This window comes from Monodon monoceros, unplaced genomic scaffold, assembly GCF_005190385.1.
Source record: "Monodon monoceros isolate NGI ecotype Baffin Bay Population unplaced genomic scaffold, NGI_Narwhal_1 Super_Scaffold_8, whole genome shotgun sequence".
In the NCBI taxonomy this organism is placed as follows: domain Eukaryota; kingdom Metazoa; phylum Chordata; class Mammalia; order Artiodactyla; family Monodontidae; genus Monodon; species Monodon monoceros.
Window position 1 is genome coordinate 28,424,365 of NW_021703785.1, and position 22,917 is coordinate 28,447,281.

Below are 22,917 nucleotides of genomic sequence, written 5' to 3' on the forward strand. Positions count from 1 at the left end.
CCTGTGCCTTAAAAAAATATTTTTACTGACGTCATCAGTGAGCATTATTTTACAAGACTGTTTATTGATTTCTGTCTTACCTCAGGCTGTGGTCTTAATTTCAGAAACTAATTTGATGATAGAGATTTATTGGAATAATTACTCACTTAAACTTTTTGCTGGTTTTCAGCCTGAATGCCCTGAAAGAATCAAGCCAATCAATCATGCTTTTTGTTATGTACTAGGTAACCAATTCTGAAGGTACATGGGTGCAGCTGGATAAGAACAGCATGGTAGAGTTCTGTGAGAGTGATGAAGGAGAGGCATGGTCCTTAGCTAGAGACAGAGGCGGAAACCAGTACCTCCGACATGAAGATGGCAAGTTGGCTTAAATTTGTGATTTATTCCAATTTACCTTTGCAGTGCAGAAGTTTAAACTGTACTGTATTTCTTTTGTTGTAAAGAGCTTTTTTGTGTGTTTACTTTTTAAGTAAAATCAAAACTAAAGGTTTAAAAATCTTGCAATTGTTAAAATTCCTATGTAAAATACATAGGTACTAAATGAATACACATAAAAGAAGAGAATTAGAAGGAAATGTGAAACATATGAATTGGTCTTTGTAAAACATACTTTTTATTTCATTAATACGAATTTAAATGATAATTCTTCTGTGCCAGTTCGGGACTAAACCTTTTACTCTTTCTACCACTAAATGGAAGTTCAGTTTTCAAACCACTGATTGTAGTACTTCTCCCAGGCAATTTCATTCTATTGAATTCTGTCTCAGGAAAGGAGCATTGAATATATGCTTAGCTTCTTCTGGGGGATTCCTATTTTGTTGTTAGAGTTTCAGCTTTAAACTTTATTTTACCGTTTTTCAACAATGATCTCCTTTAATAAAAGATTTTCCTTTTTACCCTCTTCTCTTCATTCTCCTGGTGGCGAAATCTTGTTCAGACCATGTCATCACTTAGGTGAAGCTTTAACTGATTCTCACAGAGTGAAGAGTTACCTCTCATCCTAAAGAACTGAATTCACCACTAGAACAAAACTGATATTATATTGAAGTTAATTTTTCTTTCTTCGTACCCAGATTGTGAGTCCCTTGTGGACAGGCAGAGGTTTTTTATCTTTGTATTCCTAGTTCTAAAGCAGTTTTCGCACATACTGGTTGCTCAGTAAGTTTTCTAACTATACAAGTTGAGTCACAGAAGTATTAGTTAGGACATCACAATGAGTGGATAGACCAAACATAGACTTTTCTACCAAATCCCAGAATTTATAGGAGAGGGTCAGACAATTAAATGAATATGCTTCTTTATCCAAAAGAGTATAAAGTTGAAATAACCATTATCCAAGAGGTAATATGGCCATAGTATATAAATAGATTCAAGAAAGGTTTGGAATTTGTGTGAATGACAGAGTACGTTTAGATATATTAACATGGTACATTAAACATTCTCCCCTTTTTCCCCACAGCAAGCCTTTGAGATCAGTTATATAATCTTCATTTTACATTTCTAAGCTCATAGAATTTAAAATGACTTGCCTATGGTCATACCACTGGAAACAGGGCAGGTAAAAGACTTGAGCCAGAATCTTCATTCATATTTCAAATGCTGTGCTCATTACACCACACTGCATCAGTAATCCACTGAACCCAATTTGAGAACCTACTTCCTCCCTTGTCTTTACAGACCAGTTTTTCTTAGTCAAAGATGATGTCATCATAAAATAATATCCTGAGATGGTAGAACTATTCTTCATTATGTTTTGAAAAGCAAAAGTCTTCATTTCATGTAAATCAGACATTTTACAAAACAATTTTCCCATTTACAGTATACTTACTACATATATAATTATTACATATTCATAAATTCTTAAACATTTTCATTATATAGGGATATTCAGATATAAATGATAATAACCTAAAGCGAGATCAGCTTTATATAAGACATAATTAAATAATCTGAGAATGGTTTAAGTGACTGTCAGGGTCTTTCTAGCTTAGTAATCATTTTAACTAGCAATGAGCATAATGTGTAAGAGTAGACTCTGGGACTGGACTGCCAGGGTACAAATGCCAGCTCTTAACTTTTCAGTTGTCCAAATTACCTAATATCTCTGTGCCTTGGTTTTCTCATTTACAAAGTGAAGATACTTTATAAGTTCTATATGAAAGCTAAGTGAAGAAATAACAAAGCTATCAGATGGTAAGGTTAGCAGTTGTATTCCCATATACTTAGAAGGTAGAAGGTTCTTTTTAGATAAAATGCTTCTTAAATTAGGATATCGTTTCTATTAAGATATATACTCAACCGGAAAAGAGGTGTGGGAGAAGTTTAAATTTCTCTGTGATCACTTAATGATTTTTTGCCATATATATATATATATATATATATATATATATATATATGGCACAATAAAAGCAAAAAAAAGCAATAATAGCAAATGTTAATAGCACAATAAAAGCAAATTGACTCCATAAGAGCATATCCCATTTCTAAATATTATAGTGATTTTGATTGATGAAAACAAAGATTTTGTCATATACTTTACTTTGTTGGTGTCAGTGACCTAATTGGTAGATCTATTATCAAATCTAAATGTGAGGTTATTTTAAAATTAAACCATCATAAAAATCTTTCTTGCAATTTTCTCTCTTTATAAATGGAGAATAGCACATAAGAAACTAATTTTATAGATGTTCTTTTTATTGTAGAACAAGTTCTTCTGGATCAAAATTCTCAAACTCCTCCTCCAAGCCCTTTCTCAGTACAAGCTTTTAATAAAGGGGCAAGTTGCAGTGCCCAAGGATTTGATTATGGACTCGGAAATAATAAAGGTAGGTGTTTTAAGTGAGTCTTTTACTTAACCTAACTGTAATATTTTTATTACCTTCTCTTATAACCATTTTTATTACTGTTCACACACAAAACTTTAAGTTTGTTCCTAGAAAACTAACAATCAAAATGTTTACGACAGTGTTCTTTTTACAGTATTGGTTTTATCCATTTTAGCTTAAGTTTATAGTTCTTGCTTACCTGTTCTTATTTTGTAGACACTCATTTTGAATTCACATCATAAAGATTCTGTGTCACTATATCCAGCAGAAGAACTTTTATCATCCAGTTATTATTAAACGTTAATGAGCAAAAACGAACTTTCCAAAATGATCCATTTAAAATCAAAATATTTTAAGTAATATTTTTAAGTAATATTGCACATCAGCTTTATTAAACATGTGTGGTTTTCAATGTCTAATCAAGTTATCTTAGTTAATTTCGAATGACATGAAATGATAGCTTTGGGTTTGGTATGTATAATGAAACCAACAAATTGTAAAAAGAAAAACAAAACCCCTAAGCCATATGGGTATAAAATGTATACAACTTGTTTCGGTTGCATTAATAGAAGAGACCAGCATCATGGACAGTCCAAATAATAGTTATTTTGGAGTAATTTATGCTCGAATTTCATCCAAAATTCCATTTGTATGTAAATTTGGACACATTGACATGCTTTCTTATGAACCTGCTCCTAACTCTTAGCTTCAAAATCGACGATATTGTCAGAAGGTAGCATATAGCTGGACAATGGGTAGGAAGGAGAAGATAGCCTACATGGAAATACTTTTACTTTAAAATGTTATTTAAACTAATTCATGAGATTTGATTTCCAGACACAAATACAGTTGTTTTAATACCTGACTTGCAGAGCAAGTGAAATAATGAAATAGTCAACAAGATACAGAATTACATCAGTATAGAGGAAATATTCAGTTTAAAATAAAACCACTTTCTGTTTGATACCTTTATTACTTTCCACAAAGTATTTTTATTAAGAAGGAAGCCTTAGCTACAAGATTTCTTTTTGGCTCTTCCTCCTACATCGGGTTGCTCTATCCTACAGGCTTGGGTACTATCTGCTTGCTCATTTCCGGGAGCTCAGATTTCAACTAACTTAAACTAGACCTTCATGCTCAAGTAGGGTAAATGCTTTGTGGTGTTTTCTTCACGTCCCTTTCCTTCTGCCGCTCCCAGTCCTTAAATTAAAATCTCAGTGTTTACTGACCACTATATACTTGTATAGTAATCTGTTTTAAAGCCATGTTTAATTCAAATTGTACGCTCTCAGTCTTTAAAATGTCTAAATTGTACTGGTAGCTGTCACATTAAATCAGTCTTTAAAACAGAATTTGTTAAAACATCATAAGAATAAAAACCAACTTTCAATAGAGACAAACATTGCTGAGAACATTTGTTATTAATTAGAAATAATGTATTACTTTTTTAAAGTGATATTGCTAATATTGTTCAAAAATAGCATGTACTTCTTAATAGGCTTTTAAAATATTTAGATGGAGTGAAGAAATATTAAGAAACTTTCATCCGATTAAATATATCTAACCTTTATTTATTATCTTACCTTTAATTGTAGTTCCCATTTTCTTTAACTCTTTATGCTATCCAACATCAAGCAATTGTTTTTTGCAAAAATTCTTTTTCCTTAAAACAATTTTATAAAATTCTTCATCACCTCTAAAATCCTTTTCTAATCTGCAGCATTAATTTTTTTAAGTGAAGAGATGTAGCTTATGTGCACAGTTCTTTCCATATTAATCTGTTTCTTGTTGGTGTTTCATTTAAAATTTTATTTATGAAACTTTATTATATCTAGAAAATATTCCTGGAAAGGTACTGTTTTCCAGTTTCTGCATCAGCTAGTCTGCATATGGTTCCCCCCAACCCTTCTTCTTCAGCATCATTTAAACTATTTAATATTTATATTCTCATAAATAGGGAGCTATCATCCATCCAATATATCATTTCTTATTTTTAAAAGTATTTTTCTGTTAATGTCCTTTGTATTTAATTTTGAAGAAAATATCGGAATTCATGTCTGAGATACTATTCAAATAAGGTACCTCATATACCTTTTTTTCTTATAGGTCTTTTATAAATTTTTACATTGCCTATCCGAGCAAAAGAGTTCATGCTTTTAAAAATGTATAATTTCTCTGGCAATAACAACTTTAAAAAAGAAAATATTAATTTATAACTGTAGTATAAATGTATTACTAAATTAATAACATATACTTTGCGTCCCTTCAGTCCTACATTGAACTATTCATATTATTTGCATATTTTCTGCATGAAGTGTACTGCGTATGAGGCAGGGTGATAATAGTCAATGTCAGGTACTGCACAGAAGACATCATCGACTTAGATCTTCCTTTATACTTGTATGGTATTGAATCAACTTATCATACTTACCTCATAGACTCTGTATTCTCTCATGCTGCTGCTAGATGTTTGTATATGAATTTAAATGGATTTGTTTTTGTAAGTGGGCCATTATATAAAATTTGTTGGGGTGCTTCCATTATTAAAACAACATACAACATTCGGTCCCTAATTTGAGAATAACAGTCACCAACTTCCACAACAGTTCTGAATTGGCATTGTTTTATTTAGTGTTTAACTTTATCTGAATGTCATAAAGCACCATTTACTTTGCCATTTTGGATGTTAATTAATAACAAGTTGTAGTTTTGACTGTTTTGCCCACTGCAGGTGACCAACTGAGTGCCATATTGAATTCCATTCAGTCACGGCCCAATCTCCCAGCTCCTTCCATCTTTGATCAAGCTGCAAAACCTCCCTCTTCCCTAGTCCACAGCCCATTTGTGTTCGGACAGCCCCTTTCCTTCCAGCAGCCTCAGCTTCAGAGTAAGTCTTGTCAGCCTTACCTGCCTCATCAAACCATTTCTGAAGCTTTGTTCTGAGTTGTTTATCAGTTACTAATTATTTATCAACTCACCTAACTGGTTTTATTTAATGAGGACGTTATCCCTTCCCACATTTTTGAAGCACTTAAGCTATTCTGACCTACGACATTCTGCAGCTAAGACATTTGTTTTTAATCACATTTTTTTATTAAGTGTAGTTATTAAAATATGACTTTTATGTTTTCTATTCTAATTCCAGAATAAGCAAATCATACTATAAAATATATTAAGAAAACATTGATTTAAAAAAAATTTTTATAATATGCACGACTATGGTAAGCGTCAGTTATAAGGATAACTTTCATTGTTTTACACCGGATTTTTGTTACTTAGAGATGCCCCAAGAGAATGAACCTATTTCACTATACCAGTGGGTGGAGGAGAGGCTGTACTGGGCAGGTTTGTTTGTTTCTTTTAAGTGAATTTGGTGTCTGTGAAATGTATAGCAGCTTAGGTTTCCAAATGTTCTCACAGTGTTGTTTCTTCTCTTGCTTTTTACTGTTGTTGTTCTTGTTCTTGTTCTTGTTCTTAATAAGTTAAGCCAATCAGTTGATTCCAGTTCTGCCTTCTAGGATCGTTCTAGCCCTTTATCCATGATAGTAATTCATACTGATCTGGAAAACAGACCCAAAACAAATTACATTTACCTGAGTCTTCTTTTTTCTTAATAAGCTCCTGAGGCTTCCCCATAAACTTCTCAAACCTCCTAGTATGACAACAGTATGCTCTTCTTGGCCTTCAGTTCACATATTGGCTATACAGTGTATAAACGCACTCACTGAATTGAGAGAGTTTTTGGAAGTCTCAGCTTGTACACCCATTTGTTTGAATTCAAATGCATGACCTCTTCGCTTTACTTTAGTAAGACACATCCACACTTAGATCTAAGTTATTTTTCTACAAAAATACTTGTATAGCTATTATTAGGATTACTTAAGAGAATGCCAGCTGGTTTAGTTTTTATTAGGAACCAGGGCAGTGTATAGTTAGCAAATGATGTTATTCATTATGATATTATTACCTGTCTTCGGAAAAGAGTATACAAGAGTATACTTTTTAGGTTTGCACCATACATTAGGCAAGTTCAATTAATGAAATTAGTTTGTAAATATAAGTATCAATTTCTAGCTAATCATCTCTATTCGTGTGTAATATTCACTTTAATGTCTCTTAAAAGAAGAATTTCAAGGAAACATAATAGTGTCATGTGTGTGAAATAGTTTTTTCTTCCTTGATAAGCATTATAGAAGAATGAAAGAGAAGTGAAGACTTAGTTTACCCATTTAATGGAGTGACAGACACTTTACATTTAGATGTACCCAGGTTGCAGGAAGTTTTAAAGGTAAGGACAAGGAAATAAAAGGGAAAAAAACATCATAACCAGGCAGAAAATTCATATTAAATATAAAATTGTAAAAGAGAAATTACCCTGATAATGTCATAGTGGCAGCAGACAAGAGAACTAAGGAATAAGAACCGTTTTGTTCTACCTAAAGGGTTATTGCAAGTCTTCTTGAAAACTTCTCTAAAAAAAAGTATTTTTATTAGTGTTTTTATTTTACCAAATTACTTAATAAAATATTGTAAAACAAAATGTAAAGACCATAAGAAAATCAGATTTGCCTCTTTTAAAGGATAATAGGTTTCTAACTGACATTGTGTCAATATAATTTTGTTCATATTGTGTCTAAGTGTTATCAGTACCACCACTTCCTTTACCACCATCTTGGAGCAAATTTGAAATCATGGCCTAGAAATGTCTCAGAATTACCAGTTTTCTGAATCACTGCTTGCGTGTACTCCAGTGATACAGACTTCTTATTCTCAGCAGAATATCACTGAAGTTTGACTACCCAATTCCAGAAACCAGAAGGCTTAATCTTTAGCACAACTAAAAACAAGTATGGAATCTAAAAATAGTTTAATGTTTTATAGATATATTAGAATTGTAGTAAGTACATCATAGGAAAATTAAATATGGCAGAGTTAAAACTACCTGAGTAAGATATTCTTTCCTGAATTTCACTGCCGTCCATCACACTAGCATTTCATCTTGCTTTAGAAGATGGCTTATTTATACTGAACTTCCCTTTACTAATTAGTAAAATGAGAATCATTTTTGTCTTACACTTTTGTGATTCTAAAATATTGTATAAAATATTATGTATAGAAGACTGTATTTACTAGTTCTTGCTTATTCTGATAAGTCCACTATGTACATACTACTGTGGAGCACTTTAGTACATCCTCATTTGAGATAATGTCTCCATTTTACAGTTAAGGAAACGGAGGCTTAAAGAGGATAAATGATATGCCCTAGAAATACACATAGTAAATGGTAGAGTCAGAACATGAGCCCAGTTCTCCTGACTACAAAGGAGGCCATGTTTTTAAATATCTAGCTTTGCCTACTAATAAATAATGTAAAAATTTGTTCTTTAATATATAGTTTTTACATTTCTGTTTCCATTTGGTTCTAGCCTCCAGAGTATTAGCTTGGTTTGGATTGGTTATTTTCCCCTTCATAGTTTAAGAATGTAGCATGGTTTAAAAGGAAAAGGTTTCCTAAATACTGTAACTCAAGTTCCCAGCTAAGTAGATGACGTACATAAAGTAGGGACATACATAAACTGCTCCACATGTCAACTTTATGAGCATTATTAATCAGTATTTCTTTAGTTTTTTTTTTCCCCTGAAGCATAGGGTTTTTTTTTTAATTAATCTTTGGAAATGAAAATAATCTGGCACATTAAATTCATTTGGTAATTTTTTTAAGTTGCAAAATTATTTTATACATGCACACATACATATATACATAGAAATTACTTCACCTGTTATTCTAGTGAAATAGAATAATTATAGAAATAAAAGTCACACAGTTTCCTTGTCTTAACCGTATTTATATGTGTGCAAAGGCATGAGAGAGAAGAGAGATGTGTATATAAACTTTTCCTTTACTGTTCCATAATTTACTTTTTTATTTCAAAAGTATTTATGTAGGTTTTAGAATTGGTAAGCAATTTGGCAGTAAGTTTCTAGTGGACTGAGGTGGGGAATGATATAGGTGCCCGCTTTCTTTTAAGAATATTACATTCTGTATTTTCATTATCTTTTCCTCACTTCTTTTGAAAGCATCATTTTATTTGTCCCATATCCTCTGACAATATCTTATACATCATAAGCATTCAGGGAGTATTTATTGACTGGAAATGCCTAAGATGATCATTTCTTCAGTGTGAGCTATGAGTTTAAGATCATGTGTTTCTTGTTATCTTATGGTTGATATTCCTGTCCTTACTCAGAGTACATCTTCAAAATAGAGGAAGAATACTTCAGTAGTAATTAAATTTAACTATAATGTGATGATGTGATATCTAATAATTCTGAGTTTATACTGATGGAATTTTACAAAAGATCCTCCAGCTGAAAAACTGTATTTCACATGACTCTGTTTAATATAAACATTTTCTAGCTACTGTCCAAGGAGCTAAATAATTTGCTTTTATTTTTTTTGTAGAAAAAAATGGTAAATAGAACATTAAGACAGTTTACGATTCTCCCAGAGATTTTAAATATGTAAACATATAATATATATATCAAAGTATGTCGTACTTTCAAGCCCAGATATGAGAGCTCTAGGTTACTTTGCAACGAGTTTTTCTGTTATACCCGTAATCACATTCTCAAGTGAGACAAAACTTTTGCTAAATGTGACAAAAGAGTCCACCTGAGTATCTGCATGCATATTGGTTTGTGTTCAAGAATACTAACATATACTAAAGCACTGTGTTTACTTACTTAGCTTATAAAGATGTAGTGATGGAAAGCCTTAAGCTCAGATTTCCTTTCCAGCCACTTATTTAGTTAAGTTACTTGATGCATCTGAGCCCTTTTTACCTCATCCATAAAATGAGGTGCCTAATAAACGTTATCTGTTGATATTGATATTGCCTTTTGATGTAAACATTTAACATCTCTCATGCTCCAAGGAAAAGTGGAGGAAATCACAGTTTCAGGGAGAGCAGTCTATTCTCTGTGGAGTGAGTTGCAGGAAAGGCACAAATGAGGTTTCCTAGCTACTCCTCAGTACATTTTCACAGCTTAACTTCATTATTCGCTTTGAGATTAATTCTTCATATGGTAACACTACATTCAGATGTTAGTATGAATATCAGTATAAAAGCCAGGTTTTTTTCTAAGACTTAGACTTCATTTTTATCCTGGATTATAATCCCAGCCCAGAATCTGTCTACTTATTTGCTTGCCTGGTGTGAGCTGTGGCATGGATGGAGCCCTTGACTTGGGAAGGAGACCTGTGTTTTAATCTCTGTGCTCCCTCCAGTTAGTTTTGTGACACTAAGCTGATTTCTCATACCCTTTTCCTCTTTATAATTTTTGTTAAGGAAAATTAAAGGATGATATCAACAAAGATTTCGTAAAACCAAATAGTCAAGTGCAGTAAAACTTTTCATACTTGAACCGATAGCGTCTGTCCCAGTGGCCAATATATTTATTTCAGTTTGGGCTCTAACATCTCTAGCATCCCTACAAATCCTTGTCATTTCAGTCACGGGCCAGAATTTATCTTGACTCAGTGTCTCCATCTTCTCTGTGGTAGGAAGGCTTCGACCCATGTTCCTTTCCCTCTTCATCAGTCCTCACTTCATCCTAGGAATTTAGACCACAGAGAACGCTGCTGTTGTTTATAAGACAGCGTGCCCGAGTGCATCTGTTTGCTTTCTCCTGACCAGATCTGACCTTTTGTCTCTCTCTCCCTTTGCTCCCATCTCCTTACTGGCTACTAAATTTATTCCACCCTTTATTACCATTTTTCTTCAGATGGGTCATTTATTCTTCCATCATTTATTTACCTGCGTTTGTTAAATATCTAGTGTATGCTAGGCTATAGGGAGCAATAACGTAAAGAAAATATTATCACTGATCTTGAAGGGCTTTTGGAATACTGAGGAAGGCAGCCATGTTGAAAAAAATGATGGTATTATTTTAAGTCTGCAGGAGCAATATTCACAGGATGCATTGGAAACATAGGAGAAGAAGCTGCTGACTCAGCTAGGAAAGGCTAGAGAAGGCATTAGATAAAGAGATGGCCCCTAATCAGAGTGTTGAAGGACTCATAGGAATTTATCAGGCAGCAGTGGGGGTGGGGAAGGAGGTTACAGGTGTCTTTCCTCTCTAAGAATAGCATGAGCTAAGTTTTGGGGATCCACTGACTCAAAAATATTTACTGACCACCATCTACATGTCAGGCACTCTTCTAAGTACTGGTCATGCAAAGAGTCCAGTTTGGGAGGCTTTCATAGTAATCCAGGTGAGATATGATGGTGGCTTTACCAGAGTAGTAGCCTAAGAGATGGTATTAAATCATGGAATATTGGATATATTTTGAAGGGGAATCGACAGGATTTGCCTAAAGATTGAATAAGCAATGAGAATACCAAAATAGTGGAGGGCAAATCTAAGATTTTTGCCTAGGCATTTGGAAGAATGTAATTTCCATTTAATATGGGGACTGTAGGAGAACTGGGTCCGGAGGGCAATAACAAAGGCTTAATTTTGGACATTATATTGGTAAGCTACTGTTGCATAACAAACCACCCCAAAACGTAATGACTTAAAACAAGCACCCTTTCGCTCACAATTCTGTGGGTTAGCAGAGTAGGCTGGGTTCAGCTGGGTAGTTGTTGTGATCTTGCCTGGGATCCTTCATACATCTGTAGGTCAGCCAGGTATTTTTTCCTTGGGGATTGGCTGGCATGAAAAGGGTGACTAGGCCAAATATCTCTTTTCATTCAGTGGGCTAACCTGGGTTTGTTTGCATGGACATTGCAGGATTCTGCGAAAACAAAAGCATGCACAGTCTTTTGAGGCTTAGGCATGACACTGACACAGCATCACATATGCCATACTCTGTTGGTCAAAGCAGGACACCTATGTTCAAGGATGGAGAAATAGACTTCACTTCTTGATTAGAGTTGCTGCAAAGGGGCATGGTACAGGGATAGGGATAATTGTCACTGTGTTTGCAAATGATCAGATATGTTAAGTTTGAGGTTCCTTTTAAGTCCAGTGGAGATATCAAGTTGAGATCGATGGAAGACCCTGGAGTTCATGGGAACTGTCTGGGCAGGACACATAAGTTGGGAGTTCACTGGCTTATGGCAGAAAAATTTGAGAGTTGCCCTAAGGGTGGATTAAAGCAGCAGGAAAGTAGGTATAGGGAGAAAAGAGAAGATGCCTAAAGACTGAGCGCTGGGGCACTTCAGGGTTTAGACATGGGAGAGAGGAGGAGAAGTCAGCAAAAGAGACTGACAAATGGCCATAGAAATAGGAGGAAAACCGAGTCAGTATGGTGTTTCTGGAAGCCAAGTGAAGAAAGTATTTCAAGGAAATAGTGACAAGCTGTATCGGATGTTGCTGATGGGTCAGGTAAAGTGAGGATTGAGAAGGGACCATTGGATTTAGCAACGTGGAGGTCACTGATGATCTTGATGAGAGCAACTCTAGTCGGATGAGATGCCAAAGCTCCATTAGAGTGGGTTCAAGAGAAAGGGGGGAAGAGAAATTGGAGACAGTTATTATAGATAAATTTGTCAAGTTTTACTGTAAAGGGAAGGAAGACACATAAAGTGAAACCAGGGCAGAGGATGTGAGATCTGGAGAGATTTTTGTTTGGTTTGTTTTTTAATGCAGAAAAGGTAACATCAGGGTTGTTTTTTAATGAGAATGATCCAATAGAGAGAAAAATTGCCAGTGCAGGAGAGAGGGGAGGATTGCTGGAACAGTATTCATCCATGGGAGAGGGGATGGGATGTAGCGCAAAGGGGAAAGGTTGGCCAAGTAGGAGCAGAAATAGGTGATCTATCATAACAGGAGAGGAAAGAATGTTTAGTGTTAGCAGCTTGAGAATGTTGTCCATTTGTTTTTTGTTTTGTTTGTTTTCTCAGTAAAATAGGAAGCCATCATCAGCTCAGAGTTAGCATGGGGAAAGTGTTGGTGGTTTGAGGAAAGAGAAGATATGAAATGGTAATTGCTAACACATGGCAGTCATTTACCACATAACAGGCACCATTTTAACCACTTCAAATGAATCAACTCATTTGATTATGTTAGGAAACATGATTCACTTGAGAAACTTCACGTGTTTGTAGCTCAGAGTGTTAGTGTCCTAGTGGCGGTTTCTTACACTAGAGAGGGTGGGGCCACATCATGAAGGGTCTTGTAAGCCACTCTTAGTAGTTTAGACTTTGTCCTGTGAGTAAAGTGAGTAAAATGGAGGGAGCAGATGAAGGCATATATACGTCTGCAGAATTTTAAACAAAAAGAATGATATGCTCAGTCTTACATTTGTGAAAGATAACTAAAAATATTATGAAAAAGGTTCTGGAGAAAGGGAGAGCGTTAGAGACAGGGATTCCAGAGAAGAGCTGAGTAGGGCTTATACTAAGGTAAATTACAGTGGACGTATAGAAGAAGGGACAAGTTTAGAAACACGTAGGCGGTAAAATTGTACAGGACTTGCTAATCACAGTTGAAGGAGCCAGTCTAGAATGGCGTCCATTTTTCTGTCTTTGATTTGAAAGATTATATGCTTACCCAATGCCAATACACAGAATAAAAAGCAGATTTTAAGAAAAAATGAGTTCAGTTGGGTAACTTAGCCTCCAGTAAGCTGTAATATAATTCGAATGTGGGAAACATACTTAGCATTTCTGTAACTGAAGATGGCATTGTTGACTGACAGTTTGAAAATACATCATTACAGATTTTCATCCATCTTCCTTTCTGCATTTGTATCATATGGATGAATGTTATATTCTAGTGAAAAGCTTATTTCTATTTTAGCCTTCAGTTGGAAATTTTGTTCTAGCTGTCATTCTTTTATAATTCATGTAGTATACTAACATTTATATAAGTAAATTTTAGTTCCTATTCTGTGTCTTAAGCTCTTTTTCTTCTGATACATTTTGTAGGATTCCACATTCTGTTAGTGCTTATACATATTTACATTTATGTGTGTATATATTTTTTAAGATATAGAAAGAAACCTAATTCTATAGATCCTTCACAAACAATGATAATAACATTTTGTCAAGTTTACAGTAGAATGACAGGAACAGTGTTTCTGACTTTCTTCACTCAATTTAAACCCTGGTAATTGTACATTTGCATTCTTCTCTGAATAGCACTACAGATATTTTGACAAATAGACTCTTAAAGCAGGCAGTAAATGGTTAAGCTTAACTTATAATTCAGATATTCTGGAAATTACATATTTTAAAACTATTTATTTTTAAAAATATAAAAAACTAGTTTATTGGTTAGTGAGGAGACAATATATAAACTATACCTTCACCCTGGCCAAAAGATGTGAGCAACCAAACAACACGCAGATAAGGAATCAGTACAATTAAGTGTAAGTATTATTCCCACGTCTGTCTATTGATGTTTTGGAGGATTTAGAATAAGGTGATAGTGATGATAATTACGTCCTCTAGCCAGCAGCTGCCAGGACTGACAGCTTTAAATGCAAATTCACTGGGTATAATCCGAAGAAAATGAAAACACTTACTCGAAAAGATACACGCACTCCAGTGTTCATAGCAGCATTGTTTACAATTGCCAAGGTATGGAAGCAACCTAAGTGCCATCAACAGATGAATGGATGAAGAAGATCATTACTTCGTTGTTGACTCAAACCTGAAAGAGTATATGCCGCTTTCTAAATCTCAGAACTGCAGTTTTGTGTACTGCCACCAGATGGTGACAGGTGCCTTGATTCTTCCAGTGTATTGTCCCAATAACAAGGTCAAGGTCCTGATACAGCAAAACCACAGTTTGTCTTTGTCCAACTGAAATGAGAATGCTTTCCTTATTAAAAAGAAAAGTTATACTGTTTTATTATTATCATTAGCCTAAGGAACAATTTTTTTAAATACAATTTACAATGAGCTCAGAGTTTCTATGACCAGAGAATGAATGAAGTACCCCAGGGAACTTGATACTCGGGATTTAAAACAAAGAAAACAAAGAATAAATGACATGTAAAGAACCGTTTTGTTAATAAGGGGATACTTTATACCAGACAAACAACGTTGACTTCAAATGAGTACTGGAGGAAAAATTCCAGCTTTTTATATTGTTTTAAACATTATTCTCCTTAGTTAACTATATTATGACAAAAAAATCAAAATTCTACAGACATTAATTTAATAATTGTTTTATCTACAAAGCAAGGTAAAAAGGAGCATGATTAATCTTCATCAGATGTCTAAAAGTTGATCAGTTTTTTCTTCTGTGCATAGGTAGCAAAGTATCTCTTAAGGATTACTTCCCTTTTTAAATTGAAAGATATAAATCTTTTAAAAAGTTAACTATTTCAAAGTATTTTAAACATGAGCTTGTGAAAATTAAATGTCTAGAACAAGTGTTGTGTGAAATCACAGCTTACTGTACTTAGGCATTTAACAGTAACCTTTTGTAGACTTTCAAAAGATGTTTCTTTCATCTTATTCACTCTGAATCATACCTAGGACTCCAGTCTCTTTAGGTTTTGTAACATATTGGAAAGACTTTAAGGATGATTTGGCTTCAAAACTTTTTCCAGGAGTTTGTCCTTAAACCTCTAACATCTTATCTAATAAGTGTCCATGTAGTTTCGTACATTTATGTTACGGGTGCTTTTAATTAAGATAGTATCTGATTTCCTGCTCCTGTGTCCTCCTGCTAAACCCAGTCTTCACAGATTTTAGTGACCAAGCTACGAGACTGTATCCTTACATTGGCAGTTTGAATCGTCCTTGAATTCCAATCAAAACCTGGCACTCTCCTAACTGACATTTTCAGTGAGAGTTGCAGAGTAAGTATTATATGAGATTGAAATAGCATAAGACCTCATTTTGCAGTTCCTGGTGCCTTTGAGTTTTACACACTTTAAAAAGAAGAATGCTCAAAAATATTAAAATTTTAACATTTCTTTAACTTAGAGGAACATGACTTGTTGGCATGTGTCTCCATCCCTCCATCCACTCCTACCATTCTCTCTTGAACCAACTACAGGGGGTGTTTGCAGTTGTCCTTATCCACAGAAATTGCTCTATTCAGTTTTTGACTTTTGTTTTGCTAAGTTCAACTGTCAGTTCTAAGATTTCATTTTACTTGCTCTGTTGGCAGTGTTTGACAGGATTGATCTTTCTCTTTTCCTTGAAACACCTTCTTCCTTTGCCTGCTGGATATCTCCTACCTCAGCTCTTCATGTCCAATCTCTTTTCTACATCCTCCTCTATTCTGTATTCCTAGGAATGTCCCAGGGGTTTGGTCTCTTCTAGGCCTTGCTACCTAAGTTGTCTTATCCAGGCATGGAGTATTGCCCAAAATCTGCGTGCTTATTACTCTCAGGTTTATCACCGCTCCATCTAGGGTGTATTTGTTCATTGTCTCTCTCCTTTTACTGGAAGATAAGTTCCATAAGAGTAGGGACTTCATTTCTGTTCATCATCTTATGCTCAATTCCTAGGACAATGTCTGACACATAATACATACTCAGTACCTTATATGGAAGGATTCTTGGTTTTATGAATAGTTCATCTTTAATCTTGGCCATAATAATGAATCAGTCAACTATTGCTTTTTCTGTTTTGAGAAAACTGTGTGTTGTATTCATTTTTTTAATTTCAATAATGTTAAGAAAGTTGTCTCCTTATTACCTGAATTTATTTCAGCTCACTTGATTACATTTATTTTCATTGCCATGAGTTAAAATTTTAAATAGTGGATTTATTTTCAGATTTAGATAGAGATTTTTTTTTTAGCATACTGCTTTTGAAAGACCACTTTAAAGGTTCTGTTAATTTTTTGAAGAAAGATAATTTTTTTTTAATTTTAAGTACTTCATTTTCTGCATGGTGAATCATTAATGTGTCTAACATTTTCAGTGACTTGTAAATCTTTTTTGCTTTGTGTTGTGAGACTTTTTATAAACAGAATTTGGTATCTCAGTAATAAGATCGACAAAACAAACACCAAATATTGGGATTAGCACTAACATTTTTTACTGAGGATGGACTCAGAAAAGTAGTTGACCAAAAATGTCAACTTGGGTCCATTCTGAGATACATACTGGAAAAATTATAGTCATGTGTCCATACAGAAAAACAGGTGACAATAGGTTAAACTGTAAGTAACATCTCTTTATCTCCCACTATTTACAAAAAAAAATTACTTATAAACTTTCATTTATAAGTAAGTGAGCACCAAATTAAAGAAAACTGAGTTAAAGAAATATTAGTCTGAAAAGAAATGCTCAAATTTGATTTATCAGTGCTATGAATGTTATTTAACTTTTAGGCTAACACAATTGGCGCTGTCGTTATTAGTCTAAATTAATTAATTTGACCTTTGTATTCAGTTTTTAATTTTAGAGAAATAATAAACTTGCTGGAAAATTTAGCAGAATATAAACTTTTTAATAAGTTAGTAGTCGCGCATACCATTTGAAATGCTTTGTTTCTGCTTGTGTTCTCTGCTAAATTTTTTTTCCATTGAATCTGTGCTGCTTCTTTGCCAATGTTTTCCACTGTAGAATCTCCATCTCGCAACCTTGCTTCTCGTGAGCGCATTTACAAAAATTATGGTGTAGCTGGGCCTGCCTCTGCTCTCTCATCTCTGTCTCACAAACTGAAGGGTGGGTATGCGTGCCTTCACGGATGGGCCATTCTTAATAAACCTAGGAGGTTTCAAGAAAGAAGTTTTAGTTCACCTCAGTCATTTTCATCTCATTCCATTTAAGATTAAAGCTTATAATTTTATTTAAAATTTGGTATTTTGGGATAATTTGTGATGTATCTGTTCAATATTGTATTGATTATCCTAATTGATATGCCTGTTTACTATATGTAGGTTAAATAGAACTTTTGCTTAATTTCAAACCTATATGAGATATTAAATAAAATAAGTATGTAGAACTAAATGCCTTTGGGGAATTGTAACACCATTATTACCAGAGCGAGGTGGTACATGTGTAAGCCGTAAAGCACATTGTGATCTATAAGAATATAGTACCTCATGTGACAGGTTAGTCTTCAACTCATTTTTTCTGTTAGGTAATGTAAAAATCACTTTCCTGTTTTAGTTTTTTTATGAAAAACAGTTTGATAATTAAATCCTTTAATTTACCTTACCTTTTCAGGGCTGTCCTGTCTGGCATGAGTCTTCCTTGTAGTATTTTCTTAGCTGCTTAGTTTTAATACTTTAAACTTAGAAATGTTTAAACTATTGACAATTGATAAAATGCCAGACGATTTTAAAATATGCTCTGGTGTTATAAAATACTGTAGATACCTAGTCACATATTTTTGTCTTAGTGTAATGTTTAATTAAACTTTTAAAATCTTGTATTCCTAGAAATGAGTAAAACAGTTTTACAGTTCTCCTTTGTACAGTTGACAGTGATACTGTATAATATTGTAGTATAATTATAGAACCTGATCTCTGTAGTATATAGTCTTGTGTAACCTGATATATAGTATATACCATGGCATATCATATTACAGTAGTATTATATTATGATTATATTATAGGGTGGTATTATATAACCTTTTATTTATAATTTTGGCATAAAAATATGCAGGTTATTAATGAATACCTAATATTTAATATTTTTACTAATCTGTTTGAATGTACTACATTTTTATCCTGTCCTGTATTATTTTTTCTTTAGAATCTTTTGAGATTAAAAAAGTGTCCATTATTGCTTAAACTTACATATGATAAACGTTAAACAAAAGTGATGAATGTGAAAGTTTTTACGATCTAAAGCTTTTTAACAAATTGTGTTGATATTTATTGATACTTAAAGCAGCCACATGACCATTTTTAGTAATACTTACTGCATGCCTCAAAACTTTTGAAACCCAAATGAAGAAGATGAACATCAGTTAGTTAGTATGTGGGTTTACCACACTTAACTAACTTGACGTATTTGTTTTTTAAAAATATATGAAATATATTTTGGAAAAGTAAATTTTTTCGGCAGGATTTAATTGTAATCTGACATCTTGGGAAGAAATAATTTGGCATTATTTATGTGCCTAGACTCCAACAGGTATTCAGCTGTCACCACTTACAGATCTTAAAAAAATATTCACCATTACTTGAAGCATAGAGATAAGGTACACAGCTGCCCATACTCTCTGGCCCTCTCTATATAACAGACATTTTTGCTAGCGTATGACAGGTGGTGTTCCTGATATTTGGAAGATTCAATTGTTTAGCCAGTCACAGTGGAGATTTCCTTTATGAGGAATTGTGCATCATGAATTACAAAGCAAACCTCTTTCAATTCACGAATTAATCTTGTAGAGAGAGGGGTGCCAAATATTAAAGATTTACTGCTCATTTGTCTAGATTCAGCATTATGTATGGTTCAGCTCATGAAATAAACGTGATGATGAAGGCATTTCCAGCTGTCAGAGTAATAACGAAAGCTAGTGCTCCAGACATCAGTCACTCCAAATTAGTGGCCAGGACTAAGCTGATGCTTGATTCTACCAAATACAGTACATTGGTTTATAAAATCTGACCCTCACACAACAATGGCTGCTGTCGCCTCTGCCCTGTGGCCGTGGGAGCCATAAAAGTAAAAAGTGAGTTTTCAGAGAATCTGAAGATTTGTGACTAGCAGAAGGGAAAGAAACTAAGAAAATAGGAATTTGTTTGCTCATTTAACAAAAACACTTACTATGCTGACCCATTCTTGACATGACATCAGTGGAGTGTAGTAATGAGCAAAAATGCCAGCCCTTGCAGGCCTTCCGTGAGGAGGCAGATGCCACGGCAAAGCTCTCTTGACGTATAGGTAACTAGGCTGCGACTCTACAGACACACATTGCAAGCAAGCCCCAAAACACGTTTCTACTTTATCCACATTTGTTCATATCCCTGTAAAAATGAAAAAGAAAGAACTACAGTGTAACCAGAGTCATCTCAATTTACTAAGTATCCTTTTTCAAAAAATATAAATGCTTCTAGCAAGGTTTATGGATTTTCAGTTTTTCATGTCACTTGAATCACTTCAATCAGGTTGCTTTCCTCCTAGCCAATGAACTAGTATCACTTGCACTGAGGGTAGAAGTTTTGATTTTAGGGAGGAAAGGTAATCTTGAAGGTTGTACCACGGACTGACAGCAAAGACGACCTGGCTCTAATGCCTCAAAGGAAAGCATGAAGTAGTAGGAAGGAGAGACACTGAATGAGGGCCAGGATGCCAAAAACAAGTGGTGCTCATGTAGAAACATCTAATACTTTGCCTAGGAAAGAGCGAGATTATTTTTCTTTTTTTCCTTTTTGTTTCTGTTATTCTCCTGACTCCTTGTTGAAAGGCCCCAGAATTCAGACTTGTAATTCTAATTCTGAGGATCCCACCATTTTTCTTCTTCAAGCTCTGAGTTCTAACCAGCTAAACTTATGAACTAAACAAGCTTTTAGAACATAACCTCTTTACAGATAACAGACTGCCTGCATTACCTGTAATTAAATAATAGCTTTAGGGCATTCATACATTAATTATAAATTATTCTAATCCAAACATTAGAATATTAGAATTATAAAATGATGTAATCGAAATTTGACGAGAATTCCCCCTTTTTTCTTTATTCTTGAAGTACTTTTGTCTGTGACAAGCAATACAAATTTTTTTAGCTATGTTTTTAATTTCATTGTTTAGTGGCTAAATCATCAGTAAGTTACAATTATATTAACAAGTTTCACTATGAAATGGACCATACAGGTGACCGAGGGACTATCTCAACATCTTCTAGACCCGTCTGTACATCAGGAAAATCAGAACTGTCCTCCAAACACAGCAGAACGCTGAAACCCGATGGACGTATGAGCCGGACTACCGCTGACCAGAAGAAGCAGAAGGGTACGGAAGGGCTGTCGGCTAGTGAATCTCTCATGTTGAAATCCGACGCTGCAAAGTTGAGGTCAGATTCTCACAGTAGGTCATTATCCCCCAACCATAACACCTTGCAGACACTAAAATCTGATGGGAAGATGTCTTCTAGCTTCAGAGCCGAATCCCCAGGACCAGGTTCTCGGTCATCATCTCCTAAGCCAAAGACCCTCCCAGCCAGCAGGTCTGGCGCATCCAGTGCTAGCTCTACACGTTCCTCCTCGCCTCATGATAAAAGTCTACCTCAGAAAAGCGCTGCTCCTGTTAAGACGAGACTTGATCCTCCTCGGGAACGTTCCAAATCGGACTCTTACACCCTTGATCCAGATACCCTCCGCAAGAAGAAAATGCCCCTCACAGAGCCATTAAGGGGACGATCAACATCACCGAAACCAAAACCAGTACCAAAGGATTCTAAAGACTCCCCTGGATCCGAAAATAGAGCTCCTTCTCCCCACGTGGTACAAGAAAACCTCCACAGTGAGGTGGTTGAAGTCTGCACTTCAAGTACTTTAAAAACGAATAGCCTAACAGACAGCACCTGTGATGAAAGCAGTGAGTTTAAGAGTGTGGATGAAGGTCCGAATAAAGTTCATTTCAGCATAGGAAAAGCACCACTGAAAGATGAACAGGAAACGAGAGCATCCCCCAAAACAAGTCGGAAATGTGCTAATAGGCACACCAGGCCCAAGAAGGAAAAATCTAGCTTCCTCTTCAAAGGAGATGGAGCCAAACCTTTAGAGCCAGCCAAGCAAGCCATGTCCCCTTCCGTGGCTGAGTGTGCCAGAGCCGTCTTTGCCTCTTTCCTGTGGCACGAAGGCATAGTACACGATGCAATGGCTTGTTCTTCTTTCTTAAAATTTAATCCTGAACTTTCCAAAGAACATGCTCCTATAAGAAGTAGCTTAAGCAGCCAGCAGCCTTCAGAAGAAAAGGAAACCAAATTAAAAAATAGACACTCACTGGAGATATCATCCGCACTGAATATGTTTAACATTGCCCCTCATGGACCAGACATATCTAAAATGGGTAGTATCAACAAAAATAAGGTATTGTCTATGCTTAAGGAACCTCCTCTGCATGAAAAATGTGAAGACGGGAAAACTGAGGCCACTTTTGAAATGTCCATGCATCACCCAGTGAAGTCTAAGTCTCCTCTCCCCCTGACTCTGCAACATTTAGTGGCTTTTTGGGAAGACATCTCTTTGGCTACTATCAAAGCAGCTTCCCAGAATATGATTTTTCCAAGTCCTGGTTCTTGTGCAGTCCTTAAAAAGAAAGAGTGTGAGAAAGAGAACAAAAAGGCCAAAAAAGAAAAAAAGAAAAAGGAAAAGACGGAAGTTCGGCCCAGAGGTAATTTGTTTGGTGAAATGGCCCAGCTGGCAGTAGGAGGACCAGAGAAAGACACCATCTGTGAGCTCTGTGGAGAGTCACATCCATACCCAGTGACATACCACATGAGACAGGCTCACCCAGGTAAGTGATGTTATTGAATATATGTAAGTACTTTGTGTAGAAAAACAAATTAGGTCACTTTGACTTAAGCTGTTCCATGAATTATGTTAAAGTACAGGGAAACGTTTGCCCAGAATTTATAGTGTCTTACAATGTAATTTATAAAGTGCTTTATCAATACAGTATAGGGTTCATGAAAAATAGGTAAAGAAATCTAATAGTATGGTGGTAAGGCAATCTAGTACTATTTCATTTTAATGTATCACATTCTAAGATACTGTTAACTTTTTAAACATTTTATGTGTTACCCAAAGGATGCTGTTAAGGTGTCTCACACAATAGAAATAAGGACGTGTCCTTTCACACAATAGAAATAAGGACATGTCCATACACAAAGGAAAGACTGCAACATTAGGTCTCCTTTGATTGTATTGTTTTCCTGTTCAGAATTGCAAATTCATTTAGATTATACTGATTTCTTTGGGCATTTTCCTGTGGAAGAGATATAACTGTTTCATCAGAAGACAGTTTTATGTTTTAGGTAAATGTAACGATTTCTGTAACAATTAATATTCCAAAATTCACTTATTATGGATTTGGGTAAATGTTTTTCTCTTCCTACATATTACACTGTAACCTTTTGTAAAATACATGATTTGTAAAATATATTATTCTCACAGAGTGTTTTATACCCAATACCTGTCTTCTCCAATTTTTTTA

General features: G+C 34.8%; 1 protein-coding gene across 7 annotated transcripts in view; it reads left to right on the forward strand.

The window, feature by feature from the left end:
• Positions 1-22,917, forward strand: part of MYCBP2 (MYC binding protein 2) — a 276,011-nt gene that overhangs the window by 208,263 nt on the left and 44,831 nt on the right. For 6 of the 7 annotated variants that reach the window (XM_029210306.1, XM_029210307.1, XM_029210310.1 and 3 more), the window contains 4 exons: positions 225-357; positions 2,703-2,825; positions 5,557-5,712; positions 20,575-22,218. In XM_029210306.1, coding sequence (XP_029066139.1) covers positions 225-357; positions 2,703-2,825; positions 5,557-5,712; positions 20,575-22,218 — 2,056 coding nt within the window. The remainder of the gene's footprint in view (positions 1-224; positions 358-2,702; positions 2,826-5,556; positions 5,713-20,574; positions 22,219-22,917) is intronic. The other variant, XM_029210309.1, reaches the window with a different exon arrangement.